We start from the raw sequence: 20,935 nt of genomic DNA, 5'->3' as shown, positions 1-20,935 counted from the left end.
GAATACAGAGTGGTTGCTTTTCACTTGGATGAAACCTGGCTTTTATGGTTTAAGATTTTATTTATTTTCTAAAAAATAACAATATATAATTTCTTTGACATTAAATTTTAAAAATTAAAGAATATATGTGCTTATTTATGAAAAAATAATTTATTTTATATGTGCTTAGGTTTTGGTTTTCGGGTCTTTAAGGTCCAGATTGTAAATGGGTTTATCTAGTTGTTGGGCCTTAGATCTATATCTATTTTAAATTTCTGGGCCTTGTACTGTGATTTGCTCTTAATGAAACACTCTATCTTCGATTTAAAAACAAAAACACTGTTCATAGTCATCACAGAAATTGCTGTGAGCGTTCGTAAATCATAAAAAATTAGCATTTTCTAAGTAGACTTACTGGCGTCTGGAACGAAGGTCGCAACTTTTCTTTCTAGTTCATAAGATATCATCTTCGACTCTTGATTGCGTGAGCCGACAATGGGGAAACAACATGTTAAGTACTTTGTGGTAATGTCTTCTCTCTGTTCATTTGCAAAGACAATCTCTGTAATAATATCTTATGTTGATATGAATTGGTTGAGAGTTTTGATCAGGTGGACGCTTTCACCGATTCCGCCTTCAAGGGAAACCCAGCAGCAGTATGTTTTTTAGAGGAAGAGAAAGATGACAAGTGGTTGCAAGCTGTGGCTGCCGAGTTCAATATCTCCCAGACTTGCTATTTGACTACCATCAATCTCCGCGATACTGTTAATTCAAATCCCAGGTTCCATCTTAGGTGGTTCACTCCTGTTGCTGAGGTACCCTAGTTTCCTCTGATGATTTCCTTGAATGTTCAACAGCTCTCAATTCTGATTCTCTCTCCGTTTCTCTGTTTTGGTCAACGTTTGTGGTTTTGGGTTTATTATGTTTCTATGATTTATAGTTGATTAGTTAGTTTGTTTCTTTAATTTGGTCATTTGTATTTGCAGAATTGATTAGTTAGTTGAGTTTGCTTCCTGGGTCATTTTGTGAAATAGCAATTACTTTTTGCAGGTTAAGCTTTGTGGCCATGCAACGCTAGCTGCTTCACACATACTCTTTTCTAATGGATTGGTAACTTCCAACGTGATTGAGTTTGTCACACTATCTGGAATCCTAACTGCTAAGAGGGTTTCTGATATCAGCAGCACTGATGACTTGAATAATCAAAATGGCAAAGCAAAAGATTGCTTTCTTATTGAATTAGATTTTCCTACTGTCCCAACTACTGAATTCAACTCTCTTGATCTTGCACCCATTTCTAAAGCCCTGAATGGTGCTTCCATAATTGATATCAGGAGGACTACTGGTTCAGATGACCTCTTTGTAATACCTTCAGTCCTTTTTTCTATTAGATTTCTTGCTTCTTGTTTCCTTTTTCTTGATAGAGTAATATGAATTTAGTAGCCATTGTATCTAAAGCATAGCTGTAGCATGTAAGCAGAGTTACTTTTGGACTTAAATGAAGCTTCACTTTTTTTGTAGGTTGTGTTGCCGTCTGCTAAAGCTGTTACAGATATACAGCCACAGTTGGATGAGATACGCAATTGTCCTGGAAGGGGGATAATTGTTTCTGGGGTTTCTCCATCAGGGTCTGGATTTGACTTTTATAGTCGATTTTTTTGTCCCAAATTAGGGATCAATGAGGTAAATGTGTTGGCATTTGATCTTGGTTATTGCAATAGTTTCTCAACTACAAAAGCTAATTGATCCTTTCAATGCCTCCCGTTGCAATGGAAAGGCTATTGCTAATTTAATGAAGTAATTCTTTGAAGTCATTAACATTAACTATCCACCTTGTACTAACAACCTCAAGTTCTTCGAGAAAGAAGGTTACCTAGCATAAGACTGCTCCTTTTATGCCTTATAGTTTGTGTTCTCGCAAATTTTTGAGCAACTGTTCATTGCTGGATCCTTGTTGATCTAGGGATGGCAGTGCTAAAATCAGTAATGCAAATAGTAAATGAAATTGAATCAGCAAACAGTTCTCATGCTTCATGTTTAAATGCTTCAGGATCCTGTTTGTGGAAGTGCACATTGTGCTTTAGCCCACTACTGGAGCACAAAGCTGGGGAAGTGTGATTTTATGGCTTATGCGGTATATTCTCCTCCTTACTTCTGCCATCTCTCTCCCTCTCATAGTGCATCACAAAGACATGAACATAGTTTTGTAAATTGCATATTGCTCAGATTTTGTTTAATTTGATCAGGCATCACCTAGAAGTGGAATATTGAACATTCATTTGGATGAGCAGAAGCGGAGAGTGCTGTTGCGAGGGAAAGCTTTTACTGTGATGGAAGGCTCTATTTTAGTTTAGATTTTGGAATTATTCCACTGCATGTATTACTAGATTGAAATAATGGCAACCGCTGAATTGAAGATCCCTGCTGAATGCCAAATGATCTTTTGTATCATGAAAACTGGTCGGATGCGTTTCACCAGATATCCTTATTTTTTGCCTGAATTAATCTTTTTACAATGACCGAGTTTGCGGAACAAAGGATGCAATAATTTAGAGTGACCTAACATAAGAGCTAATCCCTTTCTGTTTTTTCCGAAAGAGAAGATAGTTTCATGAATAATGGGCTTAAGACCGAAAAGATTATAATAGATTACAACCAACACTGAAGAGGCTTCTCAAGCCCACCAAACACCAGACAAAACCTCCTAACAAGATATCTAGCAACACCGCCACTGCTACTTGGAAAAATTTCAAAATTTAAACATAAGTAATTGTAATTAAAGCATAAAAGTGAATTAAGTAATAACAATTATTGGATTTGGTAAATCATAAGAAAAAGATGCCAAAAAAATAAAATGATGTATTTGGTTTATATACGATGTCGTTTACCAAACTCGAACCCTTTTTACAGCGGGAGGCCGGGGGATATGTAAGATGCATACTTCACTTCAGAGGTCCCATTCTCCTCTCCCGCTCTTTTGATTAGCCTTCACTGTGCCTCCTCAAACCCTAGATTTCTCCTTCATAGCTCACAATGAAGCTCGTCAGGTCAGTTCCTTTTCTTGTGTAGTTTTTTTTATTAGAAATGACTGCTTCTTTGTATGTTTAGGATAATCTAATTATATCATCCAATTTTATTCATTTCCCATTTTCAGGTTTTTGATGAAGTTGAATAATGAGACTGTGTCAATTGAGCTGAAGAATGGAACCGTTGTTCACGGCACCATTACAGGTCTCCTTCACTCCCACATCTCTGCAATTTTTTGGCCTAGGGTTTTGTTAAACCCTAATTAGTATTTCTGGCAGTTCGAAACATCCCTAGGTGTTATTAGTAGGTATTTTCCTGTATTTATACATGTCTGGCATCCATATGCCTGTATATTCGTTTATAAGTATCGCGAGACTGAAGTAATACTTCATTCATGTAGATGCACTAATTGGAAGTATTTGTAGGTTGGAGATTAGGATAACTGTTGCCACAGTCAAAAGAGGCAATTCGAGTTTTAAATATACGTTTGTTGCAGTATGTGAAGTTTCCTTGCGTCCTCTCTCTCTCTCTCTCTCTCTCTCTCTCTCTCTCTCTCGGCCACATAATGGGAGCTGAAAATCACATTCCTAGAACTTGGTCTTTGTGCCTTTGAAAATTTAAATTACATTCTCACTGTAGGTAAATAAACACCATTTCTCCCACAAATGAAACTCCATCAGTCATCCTTTGATAAAGTAAAAACTCTTTCCTATTTGTTATATGGTTATTGCATATATCATTTTCCTGCTGAAATATTATTTCTAAGGTGTTACTATGTCTTTAATACTATCCTATTTCTAAGATATTCATATGTATTTACTCCTTTATATGAAAGTTTTTTATGGCGGTGTATCTAAAAGAATAATGTGTACAATTCGTTCTTCTCTGCATTTAAGAGTGATGTTTGGATGTATATACTGTGGATGACTCAATATATATACATAACCTCTTTTGCTACCGTAACTAATATAAACTTCTGGTTAACATTAAAATGCTAAGATTAACTTAGTATAAGATACAGTTTCCTTCAGTGACTGATTATAGAAATAAATGCTAGATTTTGAATATAGAAGACTGTCATTGGGGTGCTTAAAATTCTGATGTGTTATTGATTGAATAGATGAATACAATATGAGGTATCATACCCATCAGCATCGTGTGGATGTGCAGGACTGTCTCATGGATAATGTTATCAATCTTAACTCTATTACTTGGAGTTTAAAAAAAATTATTTTGGCACATTGTCTGTGTTTTCCTTCAGATCTTCTCATTTTTAAAACTACCACAACATATTCTTATAACAGTTTATTAAGATCTATCAGTTGAGACCAAAGTTGATCATTATAAGATTATCCTTAATAATTGTGTCCTGCCTGTTGGTGTGGAGATGCTTTTTCTTTCCGCCTCTCTTGTTCATCAGTAGAAAATTAATTAATTACACGGATTATATATTTCCTTCATGTTTTTTTATTTCCAAATTTAAGCAAATAATATATTGATGTTGAGAATGTGAATCTCCCCTGAAATGTGCTTATAACTAAGCTTCTTTGATCTTCCTTAAATTAACATGATGGCTTATGATTTTGTTTCTACAATCTTTTGATAAGTATCTTTCTAAGTCCACTGCATTGTCATTCAATTTTAATCAACATCCTGATAGTGAATCTCCCCTGAAATGTGCTTATAACTAAGCTTCTTTGATCTTCCTTAAATTAACATGATGGCTTGTGATTTTGTTTCTACAATCTTTTGATAAGTATCTTTCTAAGTCCACTGCATTGTCATTCAATTTTAATCAACATCCTGATCTAGCTGTCTGGGTATGTTCTATCTTGGTTGAGCACAAGTGTTGTTGATGTAAGACTTATGATTCCTAGAACTTTGGTCTGTTAGCATTGCTTCACTCTTTCATATAGAATGGTATTTTTCAATCCTCCTGAACCAGTCAGTCTGCCAAGCATCTTGTACATGTTATGTCGAGATCAAGCAATGCTTCTTGCTTTGACATAATACATTTTCCTTTATTCCCTGTCTTATGCAAGGATTTTGAAGTCAAAGAAAATGTTTCAGATAACTTCAATATTTCCTGCAATTGAGTGCTGAAAATACCCTTTTTTAACTGGATGCATGCTCAAATGGGTGAAGAAACATTAATTCTAAGAGAACTGGTTGATTTGCTGATTGTAGGTGTGGATATTAGTATGAATACTCATCTGAAGACCGTAAAGTTGACACTAAAGGGGAAAAACCCAGTAACTTTAGATCATCTCAGTGTGCGGGGAAACAATATCCGATATTATATCCTTCCTGACAGCTTGAACCTCGAGACTTTGCTGGTTGAAGAGACACCTAGGGTCAAACCTAAGAAGCCAACTGCTGGTAGTGATTTTCTTTTTAGCTTCAACTTCTTGATCTACAGTGATTTCATTTTCTGCACAATCTCCCAACCAATAACCAAAAAAGAAAAGAAAGAAAGAAAGACACATGAACTCTTGGATTGTGGGATACTAATTTGCTTAACCCTTGTTGAAATGCAGGGAGGCCTTTGGGGCGCGGTCGGGGCCGTGGGCGCGGTCGTGGACGTGGCAGAGGCCGTTAGTTGGGTCGCAGTAATTCTAATTTTTGTGGCATATAGTCATGTAAACATCTATGTTGTAAGGAGAATTTGTTGGTAAAATGGGGAAAATTGAGAGAATGCTATTTCTATTTTGTTGACCTCTTTGCCTTTACAGGCAAACTTGCGGACTCTGAGGCTTTTCATATCGGGTTGAAATTCTTCTGGTGCTAGCAGGAAATTGGGAATTGATGGGTTCATGATATATTATTCCGGAAAATTGTAGTTGGTAATGCCACAAATGATTAAAATAGATGAATATTTGATTTGAGTATTCTCCTGGAATTGTGTCCTTGAAAACGCGCCAAAATTGTCTCAGCATCTTTTTCTTGCAGTTTATAACTCATGCTGTGATTGCACCTAAGCGATTGGACAATCGTCCAAATCCACATAGATATTGAACTGCTTTAATAATCAGCCTGAAATTTCAAATACGTGAGATGATTCTGTTTTTGAGTGCTTGGATCTGATCTTCAGTTTCAACACCGTCGCAGATTGTATTAAAATAGCACTCATTTACAAAGCGATGATTTTGAATCGACCACACGAGTTGCTTGCAATCGATAAGATAAGTTGGGTTTTTAGATCAAAATTGACCGTCAACTGGCGTGGCCAAGAAGATAAGTTTTGCCATTGGTTGGTGCACACGGATGCTACTTCCATGTCATTGGTGCCCCATAGCAAATATAAATCGCTGCTCGCTCCCCAGAAAGGGGCGTTACTTTGTAGGCTTTCTTGCATCAAAAGCTAGAAAAAGAAAAACAGGCGGCATATTGAGCGGCGGAACGAGAATATCTGAAGATGGGGACGAAACCGATGAAACAAGCGATGGTCGTTTTTGGGGCTCTAGCATTTGGATGGCTGGCGATTGAGATGGCTTTCAAGCCCTTTCTGGACAAGGCTCGTGCGGCGATGGACAAGTCCGACCCCAACCGCGATCCAGATGATGTGAAAGACGAATCTGCTCGGGAGGAATCGCCGTCTGATGCTGTTGCCCCTGACGGAAAACCAGCAATTATGTGATGGTGATTGGAGAGCAATGAGAATTTGGTGCTAGGTTTAAAATAAGGGGCTGTTGAAATTACGTAGTATCTTATATGTTCCTAAACGGCACTATGGATGTACGAGTTTGGAATTTTATCAATTACGATCATATTTCTCCTATTTCCTTTCATTTTCTTTTTCTACTGCCAATTCGTACTACATTGATTCTGAAAATTTGGGGCTTGGTAGTGATAAATGGTTTCTTCATTCATGGCGGTGGTGGCAGGTGCAACCGATCCATTATATAAAGGCATATTATGAAATCTTTGATAGAAAGCTGAGCGACGTGTCGTTTTCTACCGGTACGCAGACCCTTGTCAAGTGGCCCAATTGCATCTTGGCAGTCACTAGAGCTCCCATCAATGGATGGTAGGGTAAACTTAACGATTATTTACACTACTACCAATCTACCAACCATTGTTAATTTAACTAGGGATGGTAGGTGTGCATGAGAAACCCCCAATTATTTAAGAATTGGTTCCCCCTGTTTAGGTGACCTATTGCTCTCTCCTCACCTTTGTTTATTTCTTGAAGTTGCAGTGTGGACCGTGGAGATGGAGCATTTCCAATTTCCAGGTCATTTCATGTCCCTTCCTCCAATCAGTAGCCTTGTTATGATAATCGATACACTAGAGATTTTCATGATCTAAAACGTGGCAATGCTTTTGACCACTTGATGGATGCGTTCTGCTCATTTCACTTCCACACGTGTTTGGTTGCCTCGAATCTCTTGTTCTAGATATTATAATAATATGAAATATTATATTAAAAAATATGATATTCATATTTAAAAATTTAATAATTTTTTCTATTTAATTAATAACAAAGGATTACTATTAATGAATTTTAATAATTACAATATTACATTCATTATGCATATGGATATGCTGTGAGAAGATGATTATTTAAAAAAAAAAAAAAGAATTTGCTTGCCTTGGAAATCTTTGTTGATTGATGATCACAAGGGCCACGAGTGCAGGCAAAAGGGAAATCTTTTAACAATAAATCACTGATCTCCTGGAAGATACCCTGTTTTGGCTGATTCATACACTAGTTCGAATCCATTTCAAAAAAAAATTCTATTACAATGAATGGTATTTAAAATAACTACTTGAACTGAATTATGGAGTCAGAAAAGAGTGGCATTTGAGATTTTGCAAATTCATTTTGATAAGAGGAAGGTTATATAATCTCAGAAAAATGAGAATAATAATATCTGTATAGAGAAAGAAGCAAGGGAAATTTCTTTCTCTACTTAAGAGTGTATACGTCCAAATAAGGTCCCATTTAATTTAGAAAACTACCTTTTGCAAAATTCAGGCTTAATAAATAATTTAACTGGATAAAAAAAAATCATATATTTTTTCTATATTAAATAAAGAAAACAATTCAACGACTTACAAGAAAAGTTACAATTAAATAAATAAAATTTACACTTAACAGGAAATTTAATTTTTTTAATTAAATAAGACCTGTAAATTATGCTGATCTTATTACTTTTTTTATTTTATAGTTTTTATTTATTTTTTTAAAATTTAAAATTATTGTTATTTTTTATATTATAATAACAGATAAATTAATTATTATAATTTTATTTTTAAAAAATATTTTTTTAATATTTAATATAAATATAATTAAAAAATTATTTAAAATAAAATAGATAATAATTATAAAAGAAAGGAAATAATATTAATTTTTGGTAGGTAGAATATATAAATATTAATAATTTTTAAAAAATAAAAAATTTTTTCTATTAATTATTATCGCAATGACGTGTCAGGAGTTGATGGATGCATTAAAAACGGATAAAAATAAGTGAATTAGGGTGAAGCAGGCCACAAATGGCAAATGCCTGTCGTTTTTTAACAATACTCGGAAACTCCAAAAGGTTAAAAAAAAAAAAAAAACGAAAAAAGAAAAAAATTTGGAACAGACATCCTCGATGAAAAAAATCAGGTGAACACTTTTAGGAAGTGACTTAATTGTTATTTTCCCTATCCTTCAAAAATCTCCGTTTTTGCCTTATGAATCTCTCTCATTTCATTTCCTCGCTCTAATTTTCTGCCTTCACGTTTTGCTCTCTCAGCTTCTCCTAGTCTGATGATTTCTAATTTTCGAGGTGCGTTCTCTGATCCCGTTTTCATCGATTGTGCTGGTTTTGATTTCTGGGTATTGTTTTTTTGGCTAAGAAACATTAATCCTTTGTTAAATCTCCGTTAATGGACGATTTCTTTTAATGCTTTGATTGGGTTAATGTGATTATAGGAGTTTTTAATTCTCAACTTTTTTTTTTTATCCATTTGGAATGATCATTTGATACCTGAACTCCGGGGCTTAAGTTGATCTCGCAGATCAACCCGATTCATGTCCTGTCTTGCGAGTTCTATAATGTGATGTGTTATGACTTGTTCTTTTGAGGTGAAGTTTCTTATTTAATTTGTTGTCACTGTATTTGTTTTGGCAAATATTTTTCTTTTTACTCTTTAGATTGCATGATCCTTATGTATTGTGCTGTTTTCCCAAAACCAAATCATTAAAAATTGGACAATTTTCATACTACTGATGATTTTCTCTTAATCTTCTGTGGAAATATGGAATGCCCCTATGTTTGCTGCCCTTAGATTGCATGCATATGCTATTTCGATTTTGGGTTGGTTTTGGTTTTGGTGGATATTGTCTGCACAATGGAAAATTGCAAGAAAGGACTTGTTTCCACCAGGCAAATCTACTGGGAACTTACTGAAGTTTGTGTTTTTTATGTTCTCATAGTCTAAGAAGGCGTAAAAAAGAAAAAATGTCATATCTTCTCAAATTAAGGAAGATGTACTTGTGAACCGTGTCTTTTAATGGCTTTGTCTAGAATTTGGAATTTGTCCTTTTCGACCTCAGGCACATGAGATTCTAGTGTTTCTGCACTTGTAGTTGGGTTGTGAGAAATGGCCAGAATCATTTGCAGTTGAATGGTTGTGGTTCATTCTGGATTTTTAGCTTAGCTCAGTGGAGATATAGGTTCCTCTATTTGAAACTGGCTACAGATCCTTTATTCATATTATGTTCATGGGCATATGTCTTCCTGCCATGTCAAATATTTTTCTTCTTTCAATTTTTTTTTCCTTCATTGAATCTCTTCTATTGTCTATCAATTTGAACATATGACTTTTGAAGTTTTGGTTCATCCTTGAGATAGGCTAAATAGATCCAAGCAAAAATGCAATATTTTTTGAACAGAATTTATAAAAAAAAAAAAAAAGAAGTCATTTCAACATTGTAAATTTGCAGGAGAGTTACTACAGTGAACTCATCTTGTTCACCATGAAGAATGGGAACTAAATTGATCCCTTCCATGTGTGCCTTTAATAGTTGTGGTTCAATGTGCTCATGTGTTTTGCATTTCTAGCAATATTGGAGTGAATAAGAGAACTGATAAAATGAGAAAAGCATTGTTGAATTGAGCCTTGATGTACATTATTTGCTTTGCATTTTGGGATAATGACATGTTTTATGGTCCCAATTATAGTTATTATTATTATTTTCTGAAAGGTGGCACCGATTAGTTAATTTGCTTGAAAAGAACCAAAGGCATGCTGAAGTGCTTCTGCAAATATTATATCAAGTTAAATGCAAAGCATGTTGCATTGGAGTTGTGATTCACAAGATCAAGTTATACTTTTTTATTTATGGACTCTCTTGCACAATTACTTTATATTTTTACACAAAATTTTGGTTATCTAATCATGCAGGGGACTATGGCTATGTCAGTTGCACCAGATGAGGGTACAGCATCATTAAGCAGTGATATCTTCTATGACATATTGAGGCGTCTTGATGGCCCAACATTGGCAAGTGCAGCATGTGCATGTGTTGCATTCTGCTCCATCTCAAAGGAAGAAAAGTTATGGGAAAATGTTTGTTCTTCTATGTGGCCTTCAACAAATAGGGAGGATGTCAAAAATCTAATAACATCAATTGGTGGATTCAGAAAGTTTTATGCCGACTGCTTTCCACTCATTGTTAACAAGGAAGTTATCGAGTGTCAATGGAATGACTATCCAGAGTACCCTGAAGAATGGACTGAGGCTGAATACTATGGTGACTTAGATGAATTTGAGAGTATTGCACCTTCAGATTTTGTCTCAATTGTTGATATCAGGTATAAAGACAAAGCAATCTGTTCAAAAGTCCTGTGGGGTATTCCCAATGCCAATGGATTTAATGGTTGGTTTTACAGCTGCCCATTCCGGATTGATCTTCTTACATATGCAGCCAGGGATGATGACAGTGAAGGTGAAGTTCTCCTTTCAGTTTCAGATGGTCTGCCACCAATTTTCTCCATGGAGAAAGAAAGAAAGGACGGAAAGTTATGGAGAGATCTTCGTGATGGACTCCGGCTTAGTTGGATTGTTGTAAACAAAAAAATAAAGCAAGCTGCTAATCTTGCTAGCTGGAGCCCTCTTGGTGGGCAAAGGCATTGGCCAACGGACAAGGATTTTGTAATACGCTTTGGATCAGTTCTTTCTGCAAAAGACATTCTTCCATGTCAGGTGGTAGAATGCATTCTCATTATGAAGTTTAGAGTAATTCGCACAGAAGGAGAGGGCGTTCATACAACTCTCAAGTTAACAGAGCTGAGCATGCAGTTGGAAGACATGGAAGGTGCTCATGTCAACGGAAGAAACAGTTTACTTATTCTGAAGGAAGCATTGAGCTGCTGTAGGAGCAAAAACTATAGTGAAGTTCTGGAGGCTTGCCACTTGTACTCGAAAGTGCAAAGCGAGTTAAAAGAGGAGAAGATGAGGAACGAAAGTAGGATAGATAGACTTTGTATAATAAGTGGAATTGCTGCTTTCCTCACACTATGGTACTACATTTTGTGAGATACAAATGCCGTTTTTTATTTTAACTCTTGTTAACTGAAAGTTCTCTAACAGACTCAGTATGTACCTGTCAGATGTAAATTTCAATTTTCCATAGCTAATAAAAGTTATCCCCAAGATATCTGAGGACAAAATCTTCTTTGTATAAAGTAACTAACCATGATCTGGATGCACAGAGAGTCGCGTAGGTCCAACTCATCATTAAGTACATAGAATACAGAAACTTGTTAAGGTATGTTTTGTATATTTATTTTGTTCTCTGGTTTGCTTGACTTGTACTTCTGTTTCTTTGTTCATCTGCCTGGTCTCAGTCTGTTGCTTCTGAGAAGGGGCAGTGGTAAGTTTTGTTGTATCCTTCGTTGTAAAGGTGTGGTGATTATCTTGTTTGCTTTCTGGGAGGAATTGTTAGTTAGCTTTATCAAGCTGATGCTTCTTGATGAGAACTGAGGGTATCTTCTGTTGCGCATGGCAGGATATGATATGAATTGCTTTTTCATATTTTCTCGATAAAAACTATAATTGGGTTAACAGTTCTGGTTTACCTGAAACTCTGTCTGAATACTCAGATGCCCTTTTCCTTCGAAAAATCAAAATGAAAAGGTTTGATTTAAATTAACTTACCATGATTGAATGGTGAGGGTGGAACGGGGACTGGGGCGGGTGCATCTGTTGGATCCTGAATATGAGACTCTTAAGGGTTTTTGTTAGAGAACACCAAGAAATATGCACGACATTTTCTCATTTGCAATCGAAATTTCGTGACAATTTAATTAAATTGATCTTTTTATATCAATACTCTTATTTTGTATGAGAAAAAAAAAAATTTTTTGAAAGGAAAAGGAGTTATATTTAAAATTTATTTGAATTTTTTTTTAAAATGAAATGTTAAGTGTGTGATTTGAAGTTAACAATGGTAATTGAGACCTTGGTGTTGTTTGTCAATTTCATGATTTTCAATTTATGTAAAACTTCCCTATCATCAGCCACAACACATAGTGGGCATGAGAGTATTGGGGTCGGTGACAAAAATGGGAGGAGAGAAATATCTCATGTGAAGGAAGGGAAAAAAAAAACACTCCTATAAATTTATTTATATTCATTAATATCAAATTATAATTTTTTGTGTGTTATAATTTATTGATTAGTGTTTTTTTTTTAACAGAAATTTATTGATTAGTTTATTAATCCATTTTTATTTAATATGAAAAAAATTATTAATTTAATAATAATTCATTAATAAAACTTATATTTTTCTTTAATGGGTTTGTCAGTTTTTTTAATAGAAATTGATGGAGTAAGGATTTGAATATGAATTTAAAGGTGAATTATATATTTTTATTTGTTAATTTAAATTAAATTGGGCATTAGGGCACATGTTTAGTAATTTTATTGTGAATAAAGTATTAAAGTCAAAGTATAAATTGAGAGATGATAATTTAGTAAATAAAATGTAATTGGTTAAAAATTGTGTGGAAGGCTCACCACCTCAAGCACTAGAATCCCTTTTTCTAAAATCAATAATTTGAATTGAGGAAACTGATTTGAAAATGGAAGTTGAAATTGGGAAGGAAGGACAAGAAGCTTCTGTCTCCATATGCACAAAGAAAATTAAATGACTTGCTAATCATTGATCAGTTGACATTTTGAGACAATCATTTATAAAAATATACTCATACATTTCCTTATATTCCTTTCTATTATTGTTTTCTATTAAATGCATAGGATATACATGGTTTTCTTTTTTTTTTTTTTTCTATCAACAATTGCATTATATAGCTGCCAATAGTAAAGCATAATTCCGATAAGGTTATTAAATTCTGTAATTAATATAATTGATAATTTGAAAGAAATAAGTTTTTAAAATAAAGTTTAGCGATTATATTTATAAAAATATTTTTTTATAAATTGATATGAGATATAATAAAAAAAAATACGGTGAAAACATAAGAATATTTCTAAAATTATTATTATTATGGGCTCTTAATATCTCATGATAGAATAAATATTATATAACGCAAAGTATTATATACTACTGCAGAATTTGTTACACGTTTAATTGATAGAAAGTCTACTTTATATGTCAATTTAAGCGTTGTTAATATAGCCCGTATCTCTCTTACTATAGCAGATGAACATCAAATTTTCGTAAGAATATTTTACATAATTATCTTTGTACCATTAAAATTAAGCACAACAATCGCAATAACTAAAAATTAATATTTTCATGTAATATCACAGTTAAATTTAATACTTTCTGTTGAGGAGAACTAAAAAAATATAAATAAATTTGCGATATTGAAATTAAGTAGAATTACTGAGAACATAGAATATACATAGTTGATATTTCTTGGAAATATTGAAGCTTTGGTATTATTAATTCACATTTTCATATTAATATTTCCACTATCTCATATTTTAAATGATTTTTATTTTTATTTTTTAAAAACTATATTAAGAAGAAATAATTACATAGCTTCATTTTCTAAAAATAATACTTATTTAATCTAAAAAGTAGATATATATTTTTTAAAAAATAAATAATGGTCTTTAATATTGTAAAATAAATAAATAGAAAAAAATCTAAAATAACACTTAAAATGAGATAAGAGGGAATATCTCTATGCACATGTAGGGTTTTCATGAGATATAACCTAAGGAATTATTTTAGATTATAAAAAATAAATAAATTAGGAAGACATGAGAATTGAGAGGAATCTCATAGTTTTGTTTATTGGAATTGCCAATTTCAACACTTAAATTAAGAATTGCCATTTCTTGCCGACTATGCCTAATCTTTTACTTAGATTACACATTCTCTCATATTCTTTGCTCCATCCTAATCAACCAAACATGACAACCTTTTCTTTTTCTTTTTTTTATTTATTTTTAATTTTAAGAAAAAATAATAATAATTAAATATAAAAAATGGTCGGAATTTTAGTATTCTAACAAGTTACTATGTAAATTGCTAAAACCTTAATTATTTTCTTTAAATTAATGATGCAATGCAACAATCAAATGTCAACCTTATATTATGAGATTTATAAATCAAAATGAATAAAAGATACGCAATTTCCTTATCTGTCATTATGAAATGTGAAACAAAAATTGAAATTTTAGGAAATTGATTCTATATGTATTCCTTGGCTTCATGATTTTCTCCCATATTTTCATTTTTGCAGCAATCAACTCTGGCTGTGAAAGGTCTCTTTCAATTCTTAATTTGGCTGCTGAAGACATCTAAGGAAATAAGGTAAATTATATTATTTTACTTATAAAATCTTCATATCGAATTAACTTATTTAATTAATAGTAGATAAATTTATTAAAATAAGTAAAATATTTCTTTTTAAATTTTAAAAAAATATTATGTAAGAGAGAACTCGAGCATTCATTTTATTGTTTAAAATAAGAGAAATTAAATTAAAATAAAAATTATGGCAATTAATTATGTTTTTGGTAAAATGAGAAGAAAATTACATGGTGAAGAGATTTTCTATACTTACATTGTATGCAGAGGCTGTCAATTTCTGCTAACTTATCTCTATTTTATATATATATTTTTTTCAGTCTAGTTGGAGCAGCCTATTTTCCACCAATTAGTTTAGGCTATGTTTGGTTTAATGTTTTACTATATAACACATTTATTATATTTTTTCAACTTATTTTCTCTCTTTATTTTCCATACATCCAAACATTAATAGAAGTAAACAGCATGAATTAACCGTCTCCTCCTCAGGCCTCAGAAATGGAAGCTGGGTCTTTCGGAGCTCTGTTTGTAGTTTCTAATTCTATGCGCTTCAATGGCCGTTGGCCAATTGGCCATATCCTTTGTAATGCAAAATAAGGGCCTAGGGTTTCAGGGATATATTTATATTAGTAGAGTACATTGTTAAGTTACCTGTGAAATCTTGGAAAGTTTTCAATATTAGAATTTAATAAACTTCTCGGGCATCGCCCATAAAAAGTATGGCTGGAAAAATTAGAACTTTAATCAAGCGCGAGGTCCGAGGGAAAGGAGTAGAGAGCGGTTGCAAGTCCCAAACGCGTCCCTACTAATTAGCGAATTTGATGGAAGGGCAATTTCGTCAAGTGAAAATTGTCCACTGAAGGCTGTGCGTGTGTTTTTGTCGGGGCTTCAAATTGGGCCACTTTCCTTCAACCACGATGGCCATCGAGATCACATTCACATTACATTACCTCCACTTTCTATGTCTGTTATCTGCTCAACGTATTTGCTATTTACTGGAATAGGCGCCAGTTGCTGCTCTATTCAGAGCTCTTCAAGCTTTTCGCTTCACAAATCTTGTTCATTCTTCTTCTCGTATTCAATTTTGTTTTTCTTTTGCTCAAATTACATAAGTTCGCCTTCTGTGTTCCATTTATCACCTTGTCGTCCACCAAGTACTGGTCATTACTCTCTTCCTTCAGGGATGATTAGCTCAGACTGAGATGCATTCATTGCTTTATTAAATTGCTCTGAGTTGTTTTCATTTTCGGGTTCATCACCCAGCTTCTGCATATCAGTCTTTCCACCACTCTCTTTCTGTGAAAAATGTTTTAAATGCTTTAATCATTCACTTTCTTGCTTACCTGGACGAGATAAAACATAACCACGCTCTTATAATGAAAAAACCGGTTTTTCCCATTAATCCCTTGCTCTCTTTGATGCCCCACCGTCTCCGATCCTATCTCTTTGAGACCCACCATTTTTAAAGAAAGCCTTAGTAGACCATCTTTGAACACGATACAGTATCCTTCAATCTTTGTTCTTTCCTACGAGAAATGACGAAGAATAAAAGTAGCAACAACAGCGCATCTCCACAAGACCACCAGGACACAATGACCCACTTGGATTTCTTCAAGAAATTCAAACGCTTGAACCCTCTTGAACCCTCTCTTGGCATTCTGGGTTTCTTTCTCGTCACCCTCCTTTTCATTGGATGTTTCTTCTACTTGGATTACCGGTCTGTCAGTCGGGGCCTGCCGTACGATGGAGTCTCTTGGCTGGGACTGATTAATCCATATACATCAGCAGAAATGGATACTGATAATGGACGGCCGGGATTTCTTGATAAGCGCGGTGATGGGTGTGACATTTTTTATGGCAACTGGATTTGGGATGAGAGTTATCCATTGTATCAGAGTAAAGATTGCTCCTTTATAGATGGTGGGTTTAGGTGTTTAGAGAATGGAAGGCCCGATAGCTTCTACACCAAGTGGCGTTGGCAACCCAAACATTGTGACTTGCCGAGGTTCGTTTCTTCCTTTAAATCTGATCCATCTAATTTTTATTTTATCTTTTCGGTTTTGAATTCGGTTTTGTAGCTGAGGAACTCTGGAATCAATCTGAAAACGTTTTGTACTGTCATTTATTTTTATTGATGTATTTGGTTTGGTACAGATGACAGGCTGCTAAGTTAAACTCTAGTTTGAGTAAGATGCAGGTTTTGCTTAATTTCTCCCAGCCACAAAAAGGACCGTTATTTAGCTTCTTTTTTTTTCTTTTTTTTTTTTTATGGTCGATTACTGCCTGGAAATTACCATCGAATAATTTATTTTGCTTCCTCTGTTGTCTTTAATGGAGGGTGTTATTTGCTTTTCGCTTATGATAATTTGTGGATTAGTTGTTGCCCCTACTCGTGCCGTATGTTCTTGATTGTTGGGGTTTCACTTCCATTTGAAATGCTGCATCCAGGATATATGAATTAATTATTATGGTTTCAGTGTAAATTAATGAAAGAGTTTTGTTCCAAGGGGATTTGAATTTGGAAAACCTCTTAATCATTATGTTTCTTTTTTTTTTTTTCTTTCTTTCTATCAGACAAAACTCTGAATTCCTAAAATAGTGTTTTCCCTCCTTCAGCTCTCTGCTTGGTTTTTAACTTTGTTTTTATATTATCTTCCTTGAGAATAGATTTGATGCAAAGGTGATGTTGGAAAAGCTAAGGAACCGGAGACTTGTGTTTGTTGGGGATTCAATTGGAAGAAACCAGTGGGAGTCCCTCCTCTGTATGCTTGCCACTGCTGTTACTGACAAGTCTTCAATCTACGAGGTGAACGGGAGGCCAATCACAAAGCATAAAGGGTTTCTATCCTTCATGTTCAAGGACTATAATTGCACTGTTGAATATTACAGATCTCCATTTCTAGTGTACCAGGGCCGGGCTCCAGCCGGAGCTCCAGCAAAGGTGAAGATGACTTTAAGAGTGGATGTTTTGGATTGGATGTCCGCACAATGGAAGGATGCGGATGTATTGATTTTTAACTCTGGCCACTGGTGGAATTATGAGAAGACCATAAGAGGGTAAACACAACCTATCTGGTACCTCTTCCTTTTTATTTATTTTGTTCAGTCCCATGCAACCTCAACGGGGGGATATTGAGGAGAACATCTTGTGAATGCATGATTTCGCTAGAAGAATTATAATTAGATAAATATGATGTTTACTTCTTTAGGTAGCATATGCATCTGCTCAGTATAGAAATTAGGCCTTGAAGTTGGCCAATGGTGTGTCCATTTTTTAGATAGATGATGGGGAATAAGCAGCATAACATTATTTCTTTTATTTTCTGCTTGTTCACTGGGAACTAGAAATCTAACTGAATCCTATTTAACCCCGTTACGACAGAAGAAAAAGCCCCAACTCCAAACCTTACAATATGCAATGCATGCTTGAGTTTATTGAGAGGTTAAGGCATTGACAACTAGATAAGATGTCTCTGGGCTTATACTAAGAACTTCAAAAGGAAAAAAAAAAATGCTAGAGAATCTTTGTATATTTCTTTATTACTATGCTAATGTATTACCAACTACCTATTCCTCACAACAATACTACCAGGTTCTTATTGTTGCTACTACAGAAATCTCATACATAAAGTACCCCCATTACCAGTGTTCTGCTGTCACCACCTGTTCACCTCGTGTTGCTGCACCCTTACATTGCCATTTATATTATGCATGCTTTCATTCTCCACAAAAATGGATACAAATTGAACATGACTGACCAACCTACTCTGTGAACTCAATTAAGTGAAGATCATTGGAGGAATAGCGCGCAAGCTTGATAGGACTGAAGTCAGAATGAGTTATCATGATAAGTGAAACTAAAAATTAGCTTGCTCATAAATAATTTACTACGTTCTTCAGTTTTAAAAAGGGAATAGATGAACCATATTTTCTTCTTTCTGCTTAACTGCTCTGTTTTCCCTGTGACCTTTCTTATATGATCTTGGTAAAAGTCTTGTTGTACTTTATTGAGATTTTATAAGTGTTTATAAATTGCAATGGTTAGCAGTTATCTATGCATGCTATTTTTTGAGGGCTGCTTCATCCTATCATAATATTTGGCTTTGTGTGTTAGGGGTTGCTACTTCCAAGAGGGGGAGGAGGTAAAGATGGAGATGAGTGTTGAAACTGCATATCAAAGATCACTTGAAACTCTGCTTGATTGGATTCACAGCAAAATAAATATGAGCAAGACCCAAGTCTTCTTTCGAACCTATGCTCCTATTCATTTCAGGTATATGACATTATTAATTCATTCTTTATCTGCAGTTCTCCTTTTAATTTTCCTCGCATGGTATTTCAGTTTGATTTGGTTTTTAGAGACAACACATAAAAAATTCCTAAGATTTATTCATGATGTTATAGATGTCCAAGATGTTATATTATCATCACATGCAACTAACTGTTGTGTAACAGAGGTGGTGACTGGAGAAATGGTGGTAGCTGTCACTTGGAAAAGCTTCCAGACTTGGGCTCATTGCCGAGTTCATCAGACTACCGTTTCAAGATATTTTATGATGTGTTATTAGAGCATTCAAATGAATCACATGTGATGAATTTAGATTTATTGAATGTCACAAACATGGCTGCACGGAGAAAGGATGGTCATGCATCTGTGTACTATCTAGGTCCAGGCAATGGCCCAGCCTCTCTCCACCGGCAGGACTGCAGTCATTGGTGTTTGCCTGGTGTCCCTGATTCCTGGAATGAGCTTCTTTATGCACTTTTTCTCAAGCGGGAGTCTGTTCATTCACAAAATTCTACTGAATCTTCTCAAGCCCCATTGTGATCGGTATAGAAAGCTTTCTGATTTTTTTTAAAACATGATTAAAGGACTGCAATTTGTAGACAAAAGGGTCTTTACAACAACCAGCAAAATCATCATCTTGTAAAGTTGGTTTCTACGTGGCCATTCATCATTTGCCATAACATCACTGAGAAAGAATCAAGTTATGCTAGTTGTTATCTACGGTTCCTGTAATATACCAGGATTGTGATAGGTCAGCAGATGAGCCTAACAGGCGCCAAGAGGACAGTGAGGGAATCTTGGAAGCCAGACTTGTTGTACAGACGAAGCAAGTTTGATAGTCAAAATGAGTATACACAAGCCTCTACTTTTATTACACAGAGAATACAAACAAAAAGGATGTTTATTATTACACTTGATGATCTGTATACGTAATTTGCCTCTTTTCTTCTCTCTTTCATTCTCATTATGTATATATTTTTAAATTTTGCACTTGTAAACTCATGATATTTTTTTTTTCTCTTTTTATCTTTTGCCAAATCAAGGGATTTGCAAACAATAAACCTCAAATAAGGTTTGAGAAATTTTAACAAATGGGATACCTTTTGAAAAAATAAAAAAGAATTACATAAAAAGTTAAAAAAAGAAAAGACATGGGATTAGGTAATTTTTCTTTTAATTTTTTTTATTAACTAAATTAAATAATATAATTATTTTATAATGAAAATGAATAAAAAGAAGTTTACTAAGAATATAATATTTTATTTTTATTATTTTTCTTAATTTTTGAATTGTGTTAAAATAACATATATGTCTTTTTTTTTAAACTTAATTATTTACATTATTTGAATGTTAAAAAAAGATTATTTTTCTCTCATTATTTGAATGTTAAAAAAAATTAAGAGGGAATAGTATTATTTTATTCCTCATAATTATAATAAAAATAAATAATTTACATTTATTTTTCACCCACTTTCTCTCTAAATTAGGGAGAAAGTGAATAGTAATTTTATTTTACTATTTTTTACTCTTATTTTTTTTCTTTTCTTATTTTTCTTCAATTCCAACAAAATAAAATGAAAAATATTTTTATTTTCTTAATTTTCTTTTTTCTTTTATTTTTTCTATCTAAATACAGTACTATTTTCATTTCATAATTTTTATTTATTTTATTTTTTATATATATTAAAAAATATCATTTTTTATTAATTTTTCATTATATCGATTTTAAATATATTAAATTTTATTAAATATTAAGAGATATTTTAAAAAAAATTATAAAAATAAAATAAAAAATAGGATTATAATTAATTTAAAAATATACAAATTTAATAATTAAAATTTTAAAAATCTATGGATTT

At 33.6% G+C, this 20,935-nt stretch overlaps 5 protein-coding genes across 9 annotated transcripts; all 5 read left to right on the top strand.

The window, feature by feature from the left end:
* Positions 1–333: 333 nt before the first annotated feature.
* LOC110611835 (uncharacterized isomerase BH0283) lies at positions 334–2,508 on the top strand. Its single transcript, XM_021752352.2, has 6 exons — positions 334–504; positions 591–794; positions 1,030–1,341; positions 1,501–1,662; positions 2,030–2,113; positions 2,226–2,508. The coding sequence occupies exons 1-6, from the start codon at positions 475–477 to the stop codon at positions 2,331–2,333; spliced, it is 900 nt and encodes a 299-aa protein (XP_021608044.1). The 5' UTR covers positions 334–474; the 3' UTR covers positions 2,334–2,508.
* A 357-nt stretch (positions 2,509–2,865) lies between these two features.
* On the top strand, positions 2,866–6,784 carry LOC110611844 (small nuclear ribonucleoprotein SmD1a). The gene is made up of 4 exons (XM_021752363.2): positions 2,866–3,026; positions 3,134–3,210; positions 5,194–5,385; positions 5,544–6,784. The coding sequence occupies exons 1-4, from the start codon at positions 3,013–3,015 to the stop codon at positions 5,603–5,605; spliced, it is 345 nt and encodes a 114-aa protein (XP_021608055.1). The 5' UTR covers positions 2,866–3,012; the 3' UTR covers positions 5,606–6,784.
* On the top strand, positions 6,422–7,336 carry LOC122724949 (outer envelope membrane protein 7-like). Of its 3 annotated transcripts, none has more exons than XM_043961349.1 (3): positions 6,422–6,741; positions 6,891–7,033; positions 7,205–7,336. In XM_043961349.1, the coding sequence occupies exon 1, from the start codon at positions 6,422–6,424 to the stop codon at positions 6,641–6,643; it is 222 nt and encodes a 73-aa protein (XP_043817284.1). In that variant the 3' UTR covers positions 6,644–6,741; positions 6,891–7,033; positions 7,205–7,336. The 3 variants fall into 3 exon arrangements, with proteins under 3 accessions (XP_043817284.1, XP_043817283.1, XP_043817273.1); XM_043961348.1 differs by having other exon boundaries at positions 7,199–7,336; XM_043961338.1 differs by having other exon boundaries at positions 6,891–7,336.
* A 1,056-nt stretch (positions 7,337–8,392) lies between these two features.
* On the top strand, positions 8,393–11,672 carry LOC110611816 (F-box protein At2g27310). 3 transcript variants are annotated; one of them, XM_021752324.2, is made up of 3 exons: positions 8,393–8,620; positions 8,751–8,833; positions 10,405–11,672. In XM_021752324.2, exons 2-3 carry the CDS (start codon positions 8,765–8,767, stop codon positions 11,536–11,538), a joined length of 1,203 nt encoding a protein of 400 aa, XP_021608016.1. In that variant the 5' UTR covers positions 8,393–8,620; positions 8,751–8,764; the 3' UTR covers positions 11,539–11,672. The 3 variants fall into 3 exon arrangements, with proteins under 3 accessions (XP_021608016.1, XP_021608034.1, XP_021608025.1); XM_021752342.2 differs by having other exon boundaries at positions 8,406–8,620; positions 8,751–8,783; XM_021752333.2 differs by lacking the exons at positions 8,393–8,620; positions 8,751–8,833 and adding an exon at positions 8,844–9,082.
* Positions 11,673–15,695: 4,023 nt separating this feature from the next.
* LOC110611801 (protein trichome birefringence-like 11) lies at positions 15,696–20,028 on the top strand. The gene is made up of 4 exons (XM_021752290.2): positions 15,696–16,793; positions 17,456–17,845; positions 18,903–19,061; positions 19,244–20,028. Exons 1-4 carry the CDS (start codon positions 16,324–16,326, stop codon positions 19,614–19,616), a joined length of 1,392 nt encoding a protein of 463 aa, XP_021607982.1. The 5' UTR covers positions 15,696–16,323; the 3' UTR covers positions 19,617–20,028.
* The last annotated feature ends 907 nt before the right edge of the window (positions 20,029–20,935 follow it).

The sequence above is a fragment of the Manihot esculenta genome, chromosome 1 (genome assembly GCF_001659605.2).
Source record: "Manihot esculenta cultivar AM560-2 chromosome 1, M.esculenta_v8, whole genome shotgun sequence".
Classification (NCBI taxonomy): Eukaryota; Viridiplantae; Streptophyta; class Magnoliopsida; order Malpighiales; family Euphorbiaceae; genus Manihot; species Manihot esculenta.
Note: the sequence above shows the minus strand (reverse complement) of the source record. Positions and strands in the feature narration are given on the sequence as shown.

Excerpts from the sequence above, each read along its gene's own strand:
- LOC122724949 (XM_043961349.1), top strand. The coding sequence starts at position 6,422 with ATGGGGACGAAACCGATGAAACAAGCGATGGTCGTTTTTGGGGCTCTA.
- LOC110611835 (XM_021752352.2), top strand. The coding sequence starts at position 475 with ATGGGGAAACAACATGTTAAGTACTTTGTG. Across the intron at positions 1,342-1,500 it reads CTGGTTCAGATGACCTCTTT|GTTGTGTTGCCGTCTGCTAA; the intron begins GTAATACCTTCA and ends CTTTTTTTGTAG. Across the intron at positions 2,114-2,225 it reads GTGATTTTATGGCTTATGCG|GCATCACCTAGAAGTGGAAT; the intron begins GTATATTCTCCT and ends TAATTTGATCAG.
- LOC110611844 (XM_021752363.2), top strand. Across the intron at positions 3,211-5,193 it reads TGTTCACGGCACCATTACAG|GTGTGGATATTAGTATGAAT; the intron begins GTCTCCTTCACT and ends TGCTGATTGTAG. Across the intron at positions 5,386-5,543 it reads ACCTAAGAAGCCAACTGCTG|GGAGGCCTTTGGGGCGCGGT; the intron begins GTAGTGATTTTC and ends GTTGAAATGCAG.
- LOC110611816 (XM_021752324.2), top strand. The coding sequence starts at position 8,765 with ATGATTTCTAATTTTCGAGGTGCGTTCTCTGATCCCGTTTTCATCGAT. Across the intron at positions 8,834-10,404 it reads GTGCTGGTTTTGATTTCTGG|GGGACTATGGCTATGTCAGT; the intron begins GTATTGTTTTTT and ends CTAATCATGCAG.
- LOC110611801 (XM_021752290.2), top strand. The coding sequence starts at position 16,324 with ATGACGAAGAATAAAAGTAGCAACAACAGCGCATCTCCACAAGACCAC. Across the intron at positions 16,794-17,455 it reads AAACATTGTGACTTGCCGAG|ATTTGATGCAAAGGTGATGT; the intron begins GTTCGTTTCTTC and ends CCTTGAGAATAG. Across the intron at positions 19,062-19,243 it reads TATGCTCCTATTCATTTCAG|AGGTGGTGACTGGAGAAATG; the intron begins GTATATGACATT and ends GTTGTGTAACAG.